The sequence below is a fragment of the Humulus lupulus genome, chromosome 5, assembly GCF_963169125.1.
Source record: "Humulus lupulus chromosome 5, drHumLupu1.1, whole genome shotgun sequence".
In the NCBI taxonomy this organism is placed as follows: domain Eukaryota; kingdom Viridiplantae; phylum Streptophyta; class Magnoliopsida; order Rosales; family Cannabaceae; genus Humulus; species Humulus lupulus.
Genome location: NC_084797.1, coordinates 194,426,409 through 194,448,788, shown reverse-complemented (window position 1 = coordinate 194,448,788; position 22,380 = coordinate 194,426,409). Strand labels below are relative to the sequence as shown.

The window sequence follows — 22,380 nt, the reverse complement described above, 5'->3', positions numbered from 1 at the left end:
CCCTTGAAGAGTGGGAGGATTTTTATTACACATACTCTTTGTGGGTAGGCTTCAGCGTCCGCAAAGCAGATGTACAGAAAAAAATGGGAACATCACCATGAGAAAATGGGTATGTTCAAAAGAAGGTTTCGGCAAACACATGGAAATTGACAATGCTGGTGGGAGCAAATGAAAAACATCTATTACTAGGACTAGTTGCCAAGCTAGTTTTCGAGTCGTAATGATGGGCGATGAGGGTCCGTGGATTTGCAAGGAATTCCAACCTCTGCACAACCATGACAAGGCAACATTAGATGAGTTGTGATTTCTGAGATCAAACTGTTCCGTGTCAGAATCCCTAGTTGCTCAAGTGAGGTCAATGAACCAAGTTGGGATAAGAACTTCACACATCATCTCCCACTTGGCAATGCAGTTTGGTGGGTACGAAAGGATGCCTTGCCAGCTACGAGACGTTTACAACAAGGTCGCCCATGTTAAAAGAAAAGAGAAAAGATGTACAGATTTAGATGGTGCTTTGGGATATTTGGATTGTCTGTCAAAGAGGGATCCAAATTTATTCATTCAATATCAATGTGACGTGGAGAACAGATTGGGGAACCTATTCTGGGCGGACGGATATTCTCGACGGGATTTCGTCGCATTCGGTGAGGTTATTGGATTTGACACAACATATATGCCAAACAAATATAATAAACCCCTGACAATTATTTTGGGTGTCAATCATCATTTCAAGACCTGCATATTTGGAATGGCACTGCTTAACTCCGAGGATGAGCAAACTTACTTTTGGTTACTTGACAAATTTATTGAATGCCACAATCATGTAACACCAAAAGTTGTGGTGACAGATGGAGATGGAGCTATCAAAAATGTTGTCTTCAAGTACTTCCCAAATGCAACTCATCGGTTGTGTGCGTGGCACATGTGTACCAACGCTTTAAAAATTTCAAAAGACCCCCGATTCTTACAAGGATTTCAGAATGTCATGTACAACTCTTACACAATAGAGGAATTCATGCAAAAATGGGGGGAATTATTACACAATTTTGACCTCCATTCTAGCCAATGGTGCACCAACACTTATCACAGTTGTCATTCATGGGCAGAGACATACCTAAGAGGGAATTTTTTCGCCGGAATGCGGACCAACCGAAGATGTGAGTCCATGAATTCAAGTATTAAAAAATTCCTACATGCAAGTTATAGTCTCCGTGAATTGGTTACCTCGATTGACGTTGATATGACAAAGTTGAGGCACATCGAGAGAGAAGATGATTACAATAGTCGACATAGTAGTCCTCCAATACCAAGTCCCAAAAATGCTCTTAAGACGTACCATGAGCAGTGTGCCAAATTATACACTAGAAATATGTACTATAAAGTGGCTGATCAAATCAAAGCGGAACATGCGTACTTTGTCAACAACTGTGAAGACAACGGTGAATCATTCTCCTACAGTTTGTCAAAATTCCAACACGAGGATAAAGTGTACAACGTTCATTACCACCCACAAGAGGATACATTCACCTGTCACTGCTTGCTTTTTGAGACAGACGACTATCCGTGTAGACATATTTGGGTTGTAATGAAATACCGTCATATGAAGATAGTACCACAGTCTCTCCTGCTGAAACGGTGGAGTAAGAATGCAAAAGCAGACCTCCTGCTCGAACTAAAGCAACACTCCACAGAAAAGTAACAGTTATTTGAAATGGCTAGGCAGGCATCCCTCGCTTTGGATACAAACTTGCTGAGCTATTACGCTTCCAAGTCTGAGCAATCTTACACCAAAGCGAAACAAGAAGTGGCAACACTAACTAAAATGTTCAAGGATGCAGTTCCATTGGAATCAAACACCGGTAACAATGACTCGGGACGATATCAAACCTATCAAGAAAATGAAAACATTACCAGGGACCCAACACCTTGTAGAACTAAAGGATCCACCTATGCAAGAAACTATAGGGACAATGTTTCGATAGATATGTCAGATGGAGCCGTTAATACTAAAAGGAAGTGTTCGAACTGTTATTCTGCAGACCACAATCAAAGAACATGCCCTCAGCTGGTCGGTCTACCGCTTCCTCACAGTCAACAACCCTCACCAAGTAAGAGAGCTTAGCATTCGGTTAAATTCGACGAATCTAGATGACCATCGAACTTTATGACAGAATGATAGTGCAAAGTGACTAAGTGTCTATTTTTGTAGGCTTTCTGTCCTACTTAACAATTAAAGTGTTTTGTAATGGTTTAGGTGGCTGAATTAGTATAACAATTGCATTAATGTAAGTGAATTCAAATTGTAGCTAAATAGTAGATTTTTTTCAATAGTAAAAAATTATTGATTATGGCACTTCAATCATATTTGTAATGTTTTAGAAAGGTAGATTAATGATAATCAAATGACCAATCCTAAATATACGTTCCTTTTTTAGTGACGCTTCACTCTAATTGATAAAATTAGATAACAAATTGACTGTAGTCGTCTTCTTCTCTTTCTCTTCATTATATACCATCCGTATCACTATTATTGAAATTTTGTTAATTGTACATTAAAGAGTAAATTAGTAAAAATAGTCATCTTCACAATTAAAATGAAGGATTACAAAATATGAAATAATTACACTTACTTAATTATATCGTGTAGATTTGAGCATACTATATATACTTACGAGATTTTAATAGTAAGTAACTTTGTTAGCTTTTTTTAATTGATTGCTTAAAGTATATATGATTCTCACCAAATAGGCATAAAATCATTCAAACCATGTTTAAAGCATAATATTAATATGAATTAGGTAATTAATTAGGATAAAAAAACAAAAACATTTTCATTGTTAATGCAACTCACCAAACTTGTTTATTACTATTACAAATTTACCAATATTATTCTATTAAGTAAACTAATAATATTGTTATCTTTATCGTTAATTAGGATAAAAAAAATGTTAATTAGTTTTGATTTTAGCAGTCCTCATTGTTTTACTAACTTTTGACTACAATATTCAATACTACGTCCTCTGATATATTAATTGATCACTATTTTATCTGCTGGTAACATAACAAAAGGGGAAGATATATTAAATAACACATCTTCATTAAAAAATTTATCTTAGGTGCCCCATTCATAACTTTGGGCCTAATAAAAAAAAATCTCAATTTTAAAGTTTATTTCACTGTACTAGACTTTTTTCATTTGGGCCGTGCTCATGGACTTGGACTGGCCCATCTACCTGTGTTAAACAGTATGTATTGCGAAATCATAAACAATGTGCAAAATAGTAAGAACAATGTACTAAATGTACAGTCAATGTAAAAAAAACAACAAATATGTTATGTAGCTACAAATTACCAAAAGACCAAAAGTTCAAGATGTACAATTACCAGAAAACCACCCACAACATGTAACTATTCACATTAAATATTATAAAACTGGTTATATCCGGTGGCTTGCACGGTTGCATTAACTGTGCGATGAGACAAACTACACTATTTAGCCTCACTTTTTATCAGAAATAGTGTTACAATGTCAGTCCAATAGTAGTACAAATTGGGGCCTCCTTTGACTATTTTCTGACTGAACCGTTCCGTGATCCAAGGCCATATATATATAAATAAATAAAGTTAGAAAAATACTAATATATAATTCATTTAAAAAAGAAAAAGAAAAAAGGAACCCGCTCTGGGAAATGGTGTTTGGCTCCTAAATTATAAAATGATTAATTTTTTTATTTATCTTTATTTCATAGAAGATTATATTATTTTATAAAGTAATATTATTATATATTTATATCATTTTATTACAAATAGTACTAAATTATATTATTATTATTATTATTATCTTGCTTCTTAAGTGAATACAAGTCTAAAAGTTTGCAAGTAATTTTTTTTTTTCTAAAAAGAACATAGTTGAAAATAGTACTAATATGTACTTAGTATGTATAAAAAAAACTAAAAACAAAAATGGCATAAAATATATTTTTTTAAATTGTATGATTTTTATTATAATCTATGAAAAAAATAATGTAAAAAAATGGCATTTTTATATTAGTAATAATAAATTTTTATACTTAGTGAAATAATTTTATAACCAAAATAATTAAAAATGAAAGCACAATGTATGGTAATAATTTTTACCGTAAATAATTAAGAAATATATTCAACTTTTGTAATATACAATTACATTGTTTTCATTATTATTATCATTTGGCATCGACTAATCTTTACAATATAAGTAAAAGTGCCTTTTTAAATTGTGTTTTATTTGGTGTATATCTTCTTTAATATGTTGGAATTTTTTTTTGGAAAAAGTTATATATTACATTTAATAAGAGTAATGGATTGTGGAGGGTTTAAGGGACTTTTACACAATCTCAAATACATGGACAACCATATATGTATATAATGTTAATGTTGTCACTTGCCATACCAGAGATGGAAACAAAAGTGTCACTAAGAGAAAAATTAAAAAAAAAAAAAAGGATACATTTGGAAATATATTGAATGGTTATACGAATTTCCCATGAGGGAGATATAGTGCCTTAGTATAATAGTATGATGTGATATATTTATAAGATATCAGATGCGTTACTCAACTGGTAGGATTAGTCATGTACCTTAGGACACAACTGGACTGGGTAGGATTAAGCACAAAATTAGTCAACTCATATGAAGTCTTGCAGTTTTAAGATACAACCGTACAAAAACCGCAATAATTGAAGGGTTTTTATATACAAAATATATATAGAAAATAATTTATGAAATAAAATAAAATAGAAGAAGATAAATACAAATGAGATTCAAGTGGCTAAGTCTAAGGAAGTTGATTTTGACTTTGCTACTAGAGTGTAGGCTGCAGGGTGTAAAAATTGACTTAACCAGCCGCTATGATGATAACGAGGGAGGATTTCTTTCTTTATTTCAAACTTTTTTTTAAAAATTATTTTACTTAATAAATATAGTCTCCTATTTCATTTAATCTGAGCTTCATGGAGCCTGTAAGAGAGCTTCAACTTCAAACCAGAGGTTAGAAACTTACCTACAACTCTTCTATTTTTATTTTAATCATGGTTTTGTATGTAAACTTTATTAGTACTTTCAATTATATCATTCTCTATCGATAAAGTGGAAAAAAAAATCCACTTTCAAGCAAAAGAAGTGGAAGAAGACACAAAGAACACTACAAGAATCTGCTTCATTTATGATTATCTAGTTCAAATATTTTAAAAGATTACTATAGCAGAACAATCAGACAATAATAGTTTACTACATGAATATTCACCAATGATATTATCCTAACAGACAAATGTGTCCTCATATATTTGCAAGATGAGCATTCCCTTTTTTTGAATCTGACAATGGTTATTAAAATAACTCATTCTATTGTAAACATGTTCTATACCATAATTGTAGTAGAAAAACATGTTCATAAGTTCTTCTCTGTCTATTTACTATTTGATCAGTTTAAGAGAGAGACTAATGTATCAATTTACTTCTCTCACTTCACCAGTTGAAGACCATGGCCATGGCCAAAATCCAAACACAGACATCTCTATGCCTTCTGCCACTTATCGATTTTCGCTTCCTAAGCTCATTCACTACAAGTGGTGGATCCGGGTGATGATCTACATCGTTTTCATAATAGCCGGCCAATCTGCAGCCACTCTCTTGGGAAGATTGTACTATGACAAAGGTGGGAACAGTAAATGGATAGCAACAATAGTCCAATCAGCTGGCTTCCCAATTCTGATACCTCTTCTACTCTTCTTCTCATCACCAATCAAACCAACTAGAACACAACCAAACAAAGTCAAACTCTCTTCTCTAGCTCTCCTTTACGTATTCTTTGGCCTAATTTTGACACTAGATAATTTGTTGTATTCATATGGACTCCTTTACTTGCCTGTATCCACTTACTCCCTACTATGTGCCACCCAATTGGCTTTCAATGCCTTGTTTTCCTTCTTTCTCAACTCTCAAAATTTTACCCCTTTTATACTCAACTCTCTTGTCCTTCTCACCACATCTGCTTCCCTTCTTGCACTCAATGCAGACTCAGATGAAGACTCAAGCACTAAAATCTCTAAGCGAAAATACGTGATAGGCTTCTTAACTACTCTTGGAGCCTCTGCAACCTATTCCTTGTACCTTTCCTTAGTTCAACTCTCTTTCCAGAAGATCATAAGGGCAGAGACATTTTCTAGTGTGTTGAATATGCAAATCTACCCTTCTTTTGTTGCTTCATGTGGTTGCATTGTGGGACTTTTCGCTAGTGGGGAATGGCGAGGCTTGGGGAAAGAGATGAAGGAATACCAAGAGAGTAAGGTCTCATATGTTATGACATTGATTTGGATTGCTTTGACATGGCAGATTTGTTCTGTGGGCTTGTTGGGTTTGATATTTGAGGTGTCTTCTCTCTTCTCCAATGTTATAAGTACCTTGGCTTTGCCTGTAATTCCCATTCTGGCTGTGATTTTCTTTCATGATAAGATGAATGGGCTGAAGGTCATCGCTATGGTGTTGGCCATATGGGGTTTTCTTTCCTACATCTATCAACATTATCTTGATGACTTGAAACACAAGGCAGACAAAAGTAATAGCAGTGACAGTGAGATTATTTCTGGGAGAACAGTTTAAGTTTGTTGATGCATAAATATAGAGATTTCAAATTTCACTTGTATTCTTTTCGGGGTTTGATCCAAAGATAAACTTCAAAATTCAAATTTATTGGTTTGTTAGTATTAGTATAGTAGTAAAAGTGTCATATACACTTGTTCAGAATTAGAAGGCTTGAAATAATTAATATATTTAATTAGATATCTTATTGGCACTATTACTCGAAATGGAAAACTCGACCAGCCATTTTTAAGTTTTTCTTCTTTTTTCCTTGTGATGAATCTTGTTCACTTCATTATTTTTATCAAACTTCTATAAAGCAGGCCAATATGAGCAAAATAGCACAAAAGGCTCAACCCAAACAAAACAACAACGACAATGAACACCCCAACAGAGGAGCTTCACCAGCTCCAAACTGTCACTCTGTCTCCCTTTTTTTTAAAAGAAATAACTATTGAGTAGACCACTCCGTCTCTGTTGGTAAACAAAATGACAAGTGCCACAATCGATGCTTCTAAAAACAAGCTTAACATTGTAAAACAAATGCATATATGCCTTGGTGAAAAGAATTCTTAACTCCAAGCCTCTACACTACTCGAAGAACGTCACACTCCACCACATCAATATGCGCATACCACAAGGCACACCTAAGTCCAACCCCACACGCATAGCCATGAGTTCAGAGTGGTTAGCTAAAAAATGACCCTTACAAGTTTCGAAAAATTTGCCCCCACCCAACTAACATGATCCAAAACACCTCCTAATAGCTACACAACCCATGGAAGGAAGCAACCCCTTAACTTCTTATGCATTCTTCACATATTTTCTATCCCTACTATGATCCATCACTTGATGAAAATCATCAATCAAATGGGAAGCAAAATCAATGATAAGATAAGAATCTTTACCGTCACCCCATTGAAGCACCTTATGTGCTCTGTCCAAATTCACCATAGCAATGTCATAAATAAAGTAAATTTATATCTAGAAATATCACAACATAAGACTAAAAGAATCTCCACACATCCGGGATGTTTCTTACCTCTCGAATAAACTCTAAACTATGTTTGATAGAGAGGAAGGAAATAAAAAAAAAGATGGATAAATATAGAATGAAAGAAAATAGAAAGGAAAGAAAAGATATTTTTTAATTTTTAATATTTTATGTTATTTGGTAAACAAGAAATAAATAATTTTTTTTATGTCATAAATAATTTTTTATGTTGGCTTATCCAATGTTTTCACTTTGTTGTAGTTATATACGTATTTGTTTTTGCAGCAAATATACCTAATATTACCAAATAATGATTTCATTATTACTTCCAATGTTTTTCTCTATCAATTGTTGGTTTAGTGAACACGCTTCAATTCCCTATTGATATGCGTCTTTCCGTTAATTCCAATAATGAGCCGACACATGTTTGCTATGCCAACAATTAATAGAGAAAACAGATGAAGTAGTAACGAAATTACTATTTTGATAGCATAATGTATTTTTGCCGCTAAAAAAAAGATTAGATATATAACTACAACAAAGTGAAAACATTGAGTATTTATGCTACTAATTACCTAAAAAATTACTATTTTGTTTATATAATTTTAACAATTATTAGTGACGGTAACTGTTGGGAAAACTTATACATGATATTTATTTATTTTTATGTAGATCTAATATTAAATAAGTTAATATGAGCCAACCTAGAACATGTTTCTAAAATTGAATTCAAAGAAAAATAATGATAATAATACTTACATTATATGCAGCGGAATGATAGTCATTCCTTCAGTTTTTCTAACCTTGTATCCTTTCTGTCGCAGAGTATTACCAAGAAATTGAACCGTTCTTCAATTTACTTCACAACCTTCCAAAGTATCCTTAGAATCGCCTAGACTAGGGTGGACAATTCTCAACACATGAGATAGATACAAAGAGAAGAATAATAGATGAGAAAAAATGAGGCTTAAAAAAAGACTTATGCAGTAGAGAGAATCTAAAACCTAATAGATCTTCTGACCTTCTAAGAAACTTGTAATAGTCATCTATTTTCAACTTTCATTAAGCATTTCTTTTATACACCCAATTAGGTCATTTATTTAATTAAAAAAATCAATAAAACAATAGCTAATTAACAGCTCTAGGTCGAAATTCTCAAGGGCTTTAGGCCCGTGAGATTTCTCATTTAATTATAAGCTCATTGGACTTAAAATCAAGACATGAATTATTTTCTATTGATTTAATTTAATTAAATAATTATTTAAATCTTTTATCAAATTAATTATTTATAATTTGAACATTGATTTAAACTTATTTATTAATTTAGATGCCAATTTATCTTAATTAATAAATCTGCCATAATTTCTCTTTTCTTCTCTAAATTATATAACTCTGTAAAACTATCCAAAATTGACCTGGTCAACTTTGATAATTCTAATTGATAATTAAATCAATTAATTGAGACTATCTAGATGATTTTATCCAAAGTACAGTAGGGACCATGGGCCTATGAAATTAAGCTCCAATAAGTTATCATAAATCTAACAAATAAATTTACAAACTTATTAATTCCTCATGACTCCACTAAAGACTCAGAATTGCACTCTTGAATTCATAGAACGCTCTATAACAAATATTAATTATCCATTGTTACAACCATAATTGTCACTCAATCCTCTATAGACGATCTATAATGAGATGTGACTAAAATACTATTTTACCCCTCATTGTATTTTATCCTTAAAACACTTAGTTCCTTGTAAATGATATTTCAGTAAACTAATATTAAATACTGAAATGAGATCTCTATCATTTAGCACCTTGAACCAAACTAAAAGGAAACCATCATTTCACTTCTTTATCATAAGCTATAGATGTTCATATCTATGATTAACACTCACACTCAATTATACTTCCGAGTTCCCAAGATGTAAGTATGGGCTAGTCCGTAGGGTAAGGTGGTAACGAACAAGTCAAAGAACTCAAATAATACAACCAATTAGAATACTAACCACTCGGAATTGAGATTGAATTGACCTATGGTCAACTATATGATATGACTAGAATAGATAATAACGGTATACTTATCCTATCTACTGTCAATATCGGTCGAGTCCGATGTAACAAATTAATACATCCGATCTTATCTACTTTGTTAATGTTCTGGAAAGAACATAACACTACAATGTGTAAGTAGATCATATCGTAGATAAGTTAGTGTAAATCCTGTGCACTGACTAATCTTAGGACCAACTTATTTTGAACATATAATCATATTTTATTCCACTGTGATTACGTCACTATAAATATGATTAGCTATATGCTCGTGATTTAATAGAAGTTTATATTAAACAAATAATCATGAAAATAAAACATGTGAGCAAAGTGATTGACCAAGTCAAAAAATGATTTCTATTCTTTTATTGATAATAAACTAATATTACAAAGAAATTGGGTTTTAATTAGGGCATAAAACTCCAACAAAATTCCACTTGCACTAATTGAAACTATTGCCTTAATTCTACTAATCTCATTTCCTTGATATGCTTATCAAATGTAGCTTCTGGTAGTGTCTTTGTAAACGAATCTGCAAGATTGTCTTCAGATGCAATCTTCATAACCTTCACATCTCCCTAGCCACATATTCTCGAATAATGTGATACTTCCTTTCTATATGCTTACTCCTCTTGTGACTTCGAGGTTCATTTGTAATGCCCCAAATTTCTTGATAAGGTTTAGGACCTTGATTAGGAGGCCGAGATGGCCTTAATTGATTTATTGTGTTATTAATGATAATATGCATGTGTTAGGTGTATTAAATGTGCATGTGAACCCATTTCTGAGTAATTGGGTGATTTTCATATTTTGCCCATTTCGAGCATGTTTGACATATATGTGATATGTGTGTGGGGCTTTATTATTGTTTGGTTATGCTAGGGCTACTCATCACAAGACGATCCTAGGAGGTAATCTAGTGGGAAAGTCACAACGGGATTTATTCTTGACTTGGAGTGAGTCAAGGAGTATTTAGAGCATTACCGGGTTATTGGGTAATGGGAATTAATATTTGGTGATAAATTGGGAGTTAGTAAGACCAGGGGGAAATTCTAGAAGTTTTGACTATTTTGCCCCGGGGAGTGTTTTCGGGACCTCGAGCGTTAGGATTTGGTTGAGGCTACTTAAGCTTGAAGTAACCTTTTAAAAGAATAAAAGAACGTTATGTACGTTCTCTCTCCCTCAAAGTTCCATTTTCGTCTCCTGATCGCATTTTCGAAGGTAACTTGAGTTCTAGGACTCGGATTCAAGTGAGGATCGATGCATAGAGATCCTAGAGAAGATTAGAAGCTTATTAGCCGAAGTATTTAGTTGGAAACAACTCAATTGGAGGTAATTCAAGTTTTAAGTTTTTAAAGTTGAATTGGACTTTGTGTTTTGATGAGTTTTGTTAGATTTGAAGCTTGGGTTTTGGATCATGGGGATGTTTGGGAACTTTGATTTTTGGATTTGGAGGTGTTTAGGTATGTTTTTGGGAGGTTTTAAAAGGTTGAAAACGGAGAAAAATGGTTGGCCCGAAGTTGGGTCGCGGCCATGTTCTTGGGTGCCACGACCCTAGCTAGAAGAAGCAGGTGTAGGGTTTTTGCCTTGCTAGACGTCGCGGCCCTTGCTCCTGGAGTGGCTGGGGGCCGCAGCTCAAGGTTCTAGGGCCGCAGCCCTTGGTTGGTTTTGAGCCCGTGTGAGTGTTTTGACCTCGGGAACTTGGTTTTAGGCCTCGGGATTGTTCCTACTACCTGGATTGGTGGGGTCTCGGAGGCTAGATCTTGGTTCCGGGATTGGTTTTAGAACTTGAACTCATTGGATCACCATTTGTGGTTGTGACTAGGTTATCACTAGAGGCTTGGAATCGGGATCGTGCTTGTGGCTCGTTTATTGGTAACCTGTGCTTGGACCAAAGGTAAGAAAATTGCACCTTATATGTGACATGCATGGTTATTCTTGATGCATGTTGGATGTTTAAATGTGAACATTGATAGCATATTGAATGCTTAGCAATCTTGCTCATTTGCATATGGTTATTATTGAGGCATGCTGGATGATTAAATGTGATGCATGTGATGCACGAGAAACATGTGATTAGGGCATGCCATGAGTATTGACTATGAGACTGATCAGAGCTTGAGTCTCTGTGTTTGTGCATGATCATAATTGTGCTAGCAACTATTAAGTAAGCATGTTGAATACCCTACATTTGAATATTCGACACATGACATATGCTTGGTAATATTGCTTACTTGTGCATGGCACTCACTAATTAGTCAGAATTGGCAAAGGTGTTAGTATCAACTATGAAACTATGACTCATTAGTCAAGTTCAGCAGTGGTACTGGACACTGGTCACACAGTGCTGACTCATAAGTCAGGAACGGCCTTAGCGTAGTCAACGCAAGCCAACAAAGATTATATCTAATCAACATCTGCATTAGATGACTCAACAAGAGCATTAATGCCGGACCGACCTCAAGTTCGATGAAAACTACAAGCGCTTGTGTGACTTACCCAGCAGTCACTCATTTGTTTAAGCTAGTGACTTACCTAGCAGTCACTCATCTGTTTAAGCTAATGACTTACCCAGCAGTCACTCATTTGTTTAAGCTAGTGACTTACCCAGCAGTCACTCATCTGTTTAAGCTAGTGACTTACCCAGCAGTCACTCATCTGTTTAAGCTATCTGATTAGAGCCATTGCAGGAAAGCCCAGGTGACGGGTTTGTTACACGGCTATGGGCACCGAGCCCCATAGTGACTTGCTTGTCAGTCACTCAGTATGGTTAACAAAACCTTAAAGTGATATCCACTCATCTGTTCAGGGCTATAAGCTCTGTATGATCATTCTGATCATTATTTGCATGGCTTTGGGTACTGAGCCCTCTAGTGACTTGCTTGTCAGTCACTCAGTATGGTTTACCAAAACCTCAAGTGTTAAATCACTCATCTGATTAGGATTGACTTGATAGTCATCCAGTCAGGAGGGCAGGATTTCTTATCCTCGATTCCCCAGCATTGTTTGAATTTATTTGCATGCTTAAATAAAGCTATGTTTGCTAGGCATGCGTGATATGATTTGATATAATGATATGATTTTTCATGAGCATATTGAGTTTTCTTGCTGGGCTTCGGCTCACGGGTGCTATGTGGTGCAGGTAAAGGCAAAAAAAAGCTGGACCATCCTTGAGTTGGAGAACTTAGGTGACGATGTGTACATATGTAGTTGCTCGACCGCCACGGTCGAGGTTTGAAGGAGAGGAACTAGGGTTAAACCCTGTTTTTCCGCTTAGATTGGCTGGTTGTAAACATTTTGTTGTAATAAACCTTTAAATTATATTTTTGGGATCCCAATGTATACAGTAAATGTTCTAGTGAAACGTTATATCTTAACCAAAATTTTTAATCCCTAAACCGCTAATCATACTTAGTTACACAATTTTGGCCAAATTACTCGATTAGCGAGTTTAGCACTATTTACAATGCACACTATAATGGTCCCTAGAGTTTAGGGAGTTACATCATTTGAGTTGGCTATTGCTCTTATGTTGTCACAAAACAACACAAGCGGTTTATCCATTTTTGGAATAACACCAAGATCTGAATAGAACTTCTTTAGCCAGACTATTTCCTTAGCTGCTTCTAACGTAGCCATGTATTAAGTCTCCATGGTAGAATCTGAGATAGCAGACTGCTTTATGCTTCTCCATATCACAGCTCCACCCCCAAGAGTAAACACCATTCCAGAAGTAGACTTCCTGTCATCGACATTAGTCTAAAAATCTGAATTGGTGTAACCTACAGGGTTCAGAACACCGCCTTTGTAGACTAACATATAATCCCTAGTCCGCCTTATATACTTTAGGATATGCTTAACTGCTATCCAATGTTCCGGTCATGGGTTTGAATGATACATGCTCACTACTCCCACTGCGTAATAGATATCTGGTCTAGTACACAACATAGCATACATCAGACTTCTAACTGCAGATGCGTAAGGAACTTTTCTCATTGCATCTCCCTCTTTGGAGTCTGGGGAGACTGCTTCTTTGAAAGATGAATTCCATGGCGAGAAAGTAGACGCCCTTTCTTGGAATTTGTCATTGAGAAACGTTCAAGCACTTTATCAATGTAAGCTGCTTGAGATAGAGCTAAGAGTCTGTTCTTTCTACCCCTAATGATCTGGATACCTAGAACATAACTTGCTTTACCCAAATCCTTCATTTGGAAGTGAGTGCTCAGCCAACATCTGACAATTTCTTAACATTGTTTCTAATGAGTAAGATATCATCTACATAAAGAACTAGGAATACCACTACTTGATTTGCCTTTAGTTGGTAAACACAAGGTTCATCAATATTTTGTTCAAAGCCATAGGTTTCGATTATTTCATCAAACCTAAGGTTCCAAGAATGAGAAGTTTTCTTAAGTCCATAAATGGACTTATTCAACTTACAAACTTTTCCTTCTTGTCCAGCTACTTTAAATCCTTCTGGTTGATCCATATAAATGACTTCGTCAAGCTTTCCATTAAGAAAAGCTGTCTTGACGTCCATTTTCCAGATCTCATAGTTGAGAGCGGCTGCTATGGATAGGAGGATGCGAATGGACTTGAGCATGGCTACCGGACTAAAAGTTTCCTTGTAGTCCATGCCTTCTCTTTGGGTATAACCCTTTGCCATTAATCGAGCTTTATAATTTTTGATATTTACATCAACACCTTGTTTCTTCTTGTAGATCCACTTGCACCCAATGGCCCTAAAGTCACTAGGTGCTTCCACATGATCCCAGACGAAATTTGAGTACATGGACTCCATTTCCTGTTTCATGGCTTCAAACCATAGTTACTTTTCAGGGCTAGCCATTGTCTGTTTGAAAGACAACAGATCATCATCACTAGTGTCACCAACAACCATATTGGTTTCACCATCCATTCCATAGTGAACTGGGTTCCTAGAAACCCTCCCACTACGATGAGGCTCCGTGACTGTTTGCTTAGGAATAATGGTACTTTCTTCATTTAAATTGACTTGCGTCGATTGGACATGAAGAGTGGGAATTTCATCATCAACTCACGTTGAAGACGATGGAACTGTAGAGTCCAAGAACTTTACTTAGCTAGTTAGTTAGTAGTAGCAATATTAATAGTTGTAGTATTTTTATGACTGTGGATTTTGGTTCAGAACGGGATTTAGTTGGACACTCGTAGTAACATTTGTAGATTTTATAAGTTTAACCTATAGTTTAAGAATATTAATTATAACCTAAGGTTTAATTAATATGACTGGTATTGATGGTGATATTTATTATATTATAAGGTTTAGATAGACCCAATAAGATAGTAACACTTGTCTTGTGTATGTTTAATGATAATTAAGTATTTTTGAGGAAAAGTTTATTAAGATCAATATTTTAATATCCTAGGGTCTGCCAGCAGCTTTGAAATCGTTAGAGGACTTAGTCAAGGCTGTTTACTCAATTCAAATTAGGCTGAAAAAGTGTAATTACGTGTTTAATATTTCAGCGTATGCCGATATATCGCAGCACTAGGGGGTGATATATCGCCATACAGGGATACGAAAAACACGTAACTTCGCACGACCACCTCGACGAGCCTTGGGCATATTAGCCCAGGCGATATATTGCCTATTAGGGGCGATATATCGGCTCATTTGAATGATTTTTGAATGTTTTTAAAACTGAGCTCATTTTAATCTTTAACCTCTTGATAAGTCCAGCATCTTTCTGACCGAGTCTTCAGCCTCTGCTGAACGATTATTCAAATATTTTTCAATTAAAAAGCCATTGTTTTATTCAAGTTAAATGAAGATCTTTTCATTCTTGAACTCTATAAATAGGACCTAGTACCCATCCATTCATTCATTCTTCAAGCTAAGCTCAGAGTCTGCAAGCTGCTAGGTTATTTTAGAGTGGTAAACACTTGGATTGGGGTTATAAGCTTTATCCTTATAAGCTTAATAAACACTCGGGAAGTAAGGTTCATAGTATATTTTGGTTCGAAGTGTAGTTCGATTATAGAAGCATTCGAGGTATTCCTTCTTCTATTTCCAATCTGTGCTATTCTTATAGTTTTTCTACTCAAAATCCTAACTCATATTCTCTATTTTGGTTAGGCAATCTAAGATCTTGAACGTAAGATTTGTTCTTGGTAAGTATCTATGCGATGGTATAGTTAGTTCATTTCTTTTTTCTTTAGTATACTCACCTTTCTATGATGGTTTTTAGGAGTGTTCCAAAGTCCCGATTCTATTCTCATATCCCGGTATTTTTGGTAAGGAAAATATGATAGGATTTTATATGTTATATGTTATCTTATGATTTATGTGTTATGAAATGTTATATTATGTATGTTGGTAGACTTGAGCATATGACTTGTATAGCTAACAAGCCCCAATAAATTTATGGGCATATGACTTGCTTAGCTAGCAAGCCCCGCAAATCTAATGGGCATATGACTTGATTAGTTAACAAGCCCCAAGTAATATAATGGCCATTATAGTATATATGACATATGTTTATGATACGTTTATGGTATATGTTTATGGTATGTTTTTAGAATATGATATGAATTTTATGTATATGATTTATGTTGTTAGATTTTCCTTGCTGGGCATTAGGCTCATTCCTTTATGTTTATATGTGCAGGAAAATAGCTATGGTGGCAGAAAGGTTCTTGGCAGCTTGGGGGTTGTGTATTGAGGTAGGATGGAATCGGTGGATTAAGCGTTCGATTCGAGGATGAAGTCACTTCCTAGTCTTTTAAAAATTATGCTTTATATGTATTTTCCGCACTTTATTTTGTAACCCATTTATTTAAAGTTATGTTATGTTTTTATTTTAAAAACAATAGGATCCCATATCCTACCTTAAATTTTATGTAGTTTAACATTTGTTTTACAAGTTTTAATGAAGTTATGATTATTTCACTTGTGAGTTTTCTTAAAGATTAGTGCCTATATATAGTAGTCATTAATGGTCCAAAGTCTAGAATAGTTGGGTCGTTACAGGAACATTGGTTGGAGTCAATTATTTAACCATCTCATCTAAAACTACTCTGCTGTGTGGTTTGAAGTTTTAGACATAGTCATTTTCCAGAAAAGTAGCATTCGTTGAAGTAAACACTTTCTTATCTGAATGACTACAGAAAAGTCCACCCGAGTACCTTTAGGATAGCCAACAAACATGCAAACTTCAGTTCGCGGTTCTAGCTTTCCCTCCTTTTTCCTCAGGACGTGGGTGGGACACCCCCAGATTCTATAATGGCGTAAACTAGGTTCACGACCATTCCAGCGTTATAAAGGTGTTTTGGGGATTGATTTGGACTGCACGACATTGAGAATGTCATTCATAGTTTCAATTGCATGTCCCCAGAACAAAGTTGGTAGAGTTGAGTAACTAAGCATGCATCTAACCATTTCCAATAAAGTTATGTTCCGACATTTCGCTACAACATTTTGTTTCAGAGTACCTGGGGCAGTAAGTTATGATAAAATCCCAAGTTCGGTTAAATGATCTTGGAACTGCATATCCAAATATTCTCCACCCTTATCAGATCGAAAGATCATTAACGTTTTACCTAATTGGTTCTGAGCCATCGCTAGGAATTCCTGAAACTTTGAAAATGTTTATGATTTCCTATGCATTAGATAAAGACATGAGTATCTAGAGTAATCGTCAATGAAGGTGAAGAAATACTCAAAACCACCCCTGATTGGTACATTCAAAGGTCCACAAACATCTGAATGAACACGTCCAAGTGGTTCTTTGGCTCTATCACCCCTTACAGAGAATGAACGCTTGGTCAGTTTGCCTTCTAGATAAGATTCACAGACAGGTAATCCACCTAAGGTGAGTTCCCTTAAAGGCATGTCCTTTATAAGTCTTTGAATTCTATCATAGCCAATATGACCTAGTCTCAAATGCTATAAATACATCATGTTATCGTTTTCGGTACGTTTATTGGTCCTAGGTTTAGCTACTTTGAATAAATCATTGTTAAGAGTAAGGGGTTCTTTAAGTCACGGAATATAAAGTTCGTTTTCCAAACATGCAATACACAATTGTGATCCATTGAAAAAAATAGATATATTAAAACTTGTGAAAGTCATAAAAAATTGTTCTAATTGCAACATGGAAACTGAAATTAAATTTCTACTAAAATCCGGAATAAAATTACATCTTTCAAAATTAAGAATTTATTTCCGAACTTCAGGCGAGCTCTTCCTCTAGCTTGGACCGCAACGAATGCTCTGTTCCCAACTCTAAGCTTTAAGCCGCCTTCGTCCACTTCCTCCCACGATTCAAGAAGCTATAAAGAGTTACAAACATGGTTAGTAGATCCAGAATCAACAATCCAAACAGATTTATCATTCTCTAAAACACATGTTTCTAAGATATATGAACTATAATCATTACCTTTGTTTTTAGCTGCTAGAAACTTGGGGCAATCTTGTTTCTAATGCCCCTTCTCTTTGCAATGAAAACACTTACCTTTACCATTATTGCTTTTCTTGTTTATCCACTTAGGCGTTTGTGCACTAGGTTGTGCACTCGTCTTTGCAGCCTTTGGAGGCCTGGGGTTGTTGTTTTGTCCATCTTTCCACTTGTTTCTAGCTTTCGAAGACGAAGCTGGGTTAGCTTCAGCCTTAGCTGGATCAGCAGCAACAACAATAGTCTTATTTTCTCATCCCTTACTTGGTCCATTCATGATAGACTCGAAAGTTTGAAGCACGTTCATGAGTAGCGTCAGACCATAGTTGAGTTGATCACGAATGTGCGGACACAATGCCATCCAAGCATTCACGGTTCCATCACGAACGTGCGGAGATGGTGCTCGTTCTAGGGATTCCTTAGTCGTAATGAACTCGTCGTTGTCACCAATCAACACTGTGTTGATATTCTGCTTCCATTTAAGGAAGTTTTCTCTAGTGAGTTTCTCCATAAAAAGTTGAGAAAGGATGGGAGTAGACACAACCATAATGATACTACAAATTATCAATGACACAACCATAATGACACAACCATAATGAAATCAATCACTTTTGCTCAATAAAACTTTTATTCACTCTAATTTCAAGAAATAGTACAACATATACCAAAACATGCAAGATATGAAAAAAAATACCAAAACTAGCACATCTCTATTTCTTTAGGTTTTTAACTAATCTATGATATCCTTGTCTGGTTGGCGACAGTAAAAAATACCACTAGTTAAATAAAGTTGTAAACTTATTTAATAATGGACACCATTATTAATAACCTACTATTCAATCAAAATAAGAAAAAAAAATCTCTTATTTTATGAGCTAGACCCACGGTTTCGATAATCAATAGATTTAGTCCTAGTAGTCACCGTAGGGTGAGTCTAGTAGAATTTGACCTTTAATTATCTATATTTTGAAATCTAACATTGTCAAAATAACTAATGAACACCTTCCGTAGGGGGACGAATCAAAGCGTCTTGAGACCCCCATTAAGCTATTGACCTTGTTAAACCAACGGTGGAGATCAAATATTATTCTTATAAAATAAGCTCATTATAAAAAAGTATTTTTATAATTAATTTTCGAAAACTAATGACTATGGTTCTCCAAAAACTGCTAATAATCACATAGAATTCAATATGTTTCATAAAAACATGAAATCCATCTAATTACTCAACACATCAAATAACTCAATTTTACCATGTTCATGCATGAAAATAGAGATTACCAAAGGGTCTGAAGCCAGTTTTTGGGAAAACTTATACAAGATCTTTATTTATTTTCATGTAGATCTAATATTAAACAAGTTACTATGGGACAACCTATAACATGTTTCTAAAATTGAATTCAAAGAGAAATAATGATAAGAATGCTTACATTATACGCAGTGGGATGATAAAGTCCTTCATTCAGTTTCTCTAACCCTTATATCCTTTTTGTCGCAGAGTATTACCAAGAAACTGAACCGTTCTTCAATTTACTTCACAACCTTCCAAAGTATACTTAGAATTACCTTGACTAGGGTGGGTAATTCTCAACACATGAGATAGATACAAAGAGAAGAAGAATAGAAGTGAAAAATTGAGGCTTAGAAAATGACTTATGCAGTAGAGAGAATCTAAAACATAATAATCTTTTGATCTTCTCAAAAACTTGTAATAGTCATCTATTTTCAACTCTCATTAAGCATTCCTTATATGCTCAATTAGGTCACTTATTTAATTAAAAAATTAATAAAATAATATCCAATTAAGAGCCCTAGGTCGAAATTCTCATGGGCTTTAGGCCCGTGAGATTTCCCATTTAATTATAAGCCCATTGGACATAAAATCAATGCCTGTATTATTTTCTATTGATTTAATTTAATTAAATAATTATTTAAATCTTTTATCAAATTAATTATTTATAATTTGAACCTTGATTTAAACTTATTTATTAATTTAGATACCAATTTATTATAATTAATAAATCTGCCCTAAAATCTCTTTTCTTCTCTGAATTGTATAACTCTGTAAAACTATCCAAAATTATTTAATCCTTTATCAAATTAATTATTTATAATTTGAACCTTGATTCAAACTTATTTATTAATTTAGATACCAATTTATTTTAATTAATAAATCTACCATAAAATTTCTTCTCTCTCTCTCTCTATATATATTTTTGTTAGTTTTACTGTTATGATGTGTTTAATTTTAGGTTGTTGAATAATGGTGTTTGTCACCCTTCGTCTTTTGACGATTTTGGCTTTTGACATAGGTTTGTACCCGATTTTTATTCTTGCCCACAAATTTATTGGGTTTGTACCCTTGTTAGTCCGACGAACCCATACAAAAGTCTTGTCTAAGAAAGACGGTTTCATTTGTTGTTTTATGTGGGTGAGATTTTGATCTAGCTTTCATTATGAATTTGTGTTACTCCTCCATGTTGTTGCAAGATTTCACCAACAAAAAATAAGAGGGAGGAGTTGTTGAAGTAGTGTCGATAAAAGTGTGTGAAAAATACATATAATGTTGAAAAAAAGAAAAAAGACAAAAAAAAAAAAACCAAACAATGTTCTATGGTGGTTCAACCCAAAATGTGACTTATGTCCATTGTAGTGTTTTTATTGCTCTTTAATGGTTTGTGTGAGTACAAATGTTCTCTTTTTTTAGACCAAAATTTAGCTGTCATCTCCCTTTTTTTCTCTCTTATTTTTCTGTCTTCCTCTTTTACACTTTGATTGCCCCTCGAAATTAGGGATATTTGGACTCCTTAACTAATGTGATTGACTCTGATTTAGTAAAAAAAAAAAAAAGAACCATATTCCCAAGAGTTGACTGATTATTTATCTTTATATAGGCCGATTCACTATTTAAAACAGGGACTTAAAAGATTTGAATGAAAGATTGTCCAAGCTTGACTTGGATTCATGATGTAGTGAGTCATGCTTCATTTATGGTCACCATATTATTTCGAGTTGTTCTAATTTGCGTGGTGGTCGTTTATGTTGGTGTGTATTGCCATCTTGCTCGGTCCTATTCTTTTCCCTAGTTGATTACTTCTTCTAATATGTGTTTATTATTTTATATAATATAATGTTAGATTAAATAATGTGACAAAATGTGATTTGTTACATAATATTGAGAGTTACAAAGTTAGACAAGTGTGTGTCCAAATGTAACATATTTTGGAGTTACAATTCAGTTACAAATTTGTAACTCCCAAATATTACCCAATAATGTGTAGATTAAGAGTTACACATTTGAGTTTGACTTTCACAAAGCCATAATGTGATATGGTTGTTGGAGATGTGATTTTAACTTCCAAATCTTCATTTTAATTTCATAAACATCCAATCAAACATTGATAACAACCAATGAGTTGATGGATTTTGAAATTTAAAGGGTGTCTCAAAACGCTATAAATAGAAGCCTAATGCTTACTTGTCAGATACACCATTTCTATCAACTAGAGCACTTGGCTAGAAATACACCAAAGATGCTTGTTTATTCAAGATAGTTATTTCCATTTGTGAGAGTTCCCTTAGTGCTTGAGTGTAGAGTCCAAGAACTTTACTTAGCTAATTGTTAGTAGTATTATAGTATGTTTAGTGTTATCTTTGTTACCATGGATTTTTGGTTCAGACCGGGAATTATTTGGACACTCGTAGTAGTACTTATAGATTTTCTAAGTTTAACCTATAGTTTAAGAATATTAAGTATAACCTAAGGTTTGATTAATGTGACTGATATTAAGGATTATATTTATTATATTATAAGGTTTAGACATCAACCAATAGGATTTTAAGCACATGTTATGAATGGTAATTAAGGATTAAGTATTTTGGAGGATTAAATTTAATAAGGGTAAAGTTTGAATGATATAGGGTCAGTCAGCAGCTCTGAATACGTTAAAGGCTTAGTCAAGGCTGTTTACTCCATTCAAACTCAGCTAAAAATGTGTAATTTCGTGTTTAATTATTCAGCATGTGCCGATATATCGCAGCTATAGGGGGCGATATATCGCAGCACGTAAATACGGAAAATACGAAACGATGCACGGTCGCCTCGGGCATACTGGCCCAGGCGATATATCGCCTACAGGGGGCGATATATCGCCTCCTCCAGTATGTTTTCAAATGTTTTTGAATTCATTTCCTCTCAGCCATTCAAACTCCTTCAACAGTCCAGCATCTTTTGAACGAGTCTTCAGCCTCTGCTGAACGATTATTCAAATGATTTTCACC

At 34.5% G+C, this 22,380-nt stretch overlaps 2 protein-coding genes across 2 annotated transcripts; both read left to right on the top strand.

The window, feature by feature from the left end:
- Nucleotides 1-406: 406 nt before the first annotated feature.
- On the top strand, nt 407-1,699 carry LOC133779817 (protein FAR1-RELATED SEQUENCE 5-like). The gene has a single exon (XM_062219720.1). It carries the CDS (start codon nt 407-409, stop codon nt 1,697-1,699), a length of 1,293 nt encoding a protein of 430 aa, XP_062075704.1.
- A 3,192-nt stretch (nt 1,700-4,891) lies between these two features.
- Nucleotides 4,892-6,868, top strand: LOC133777996 (probable purine permease 11). Its single transcript, XM_062217796.1, has 2 exons — nt 4,892-5,025; nt 5,510-6,868. Exons 1-2 carry the CDS (start codon nt 4,989-4,991, stop codon nt 6,634-6,636), a joined length of 1,164 nt encoding a protein of 387 aa, XP_062073780.1. The 5' UTR covers nt 4,892-4,988; the 3' UTR covers nt 6,637-6,868.
- The last annotated feature ends 15,512 nt before the right edge of the window (nt 6,869-22,380 follow it).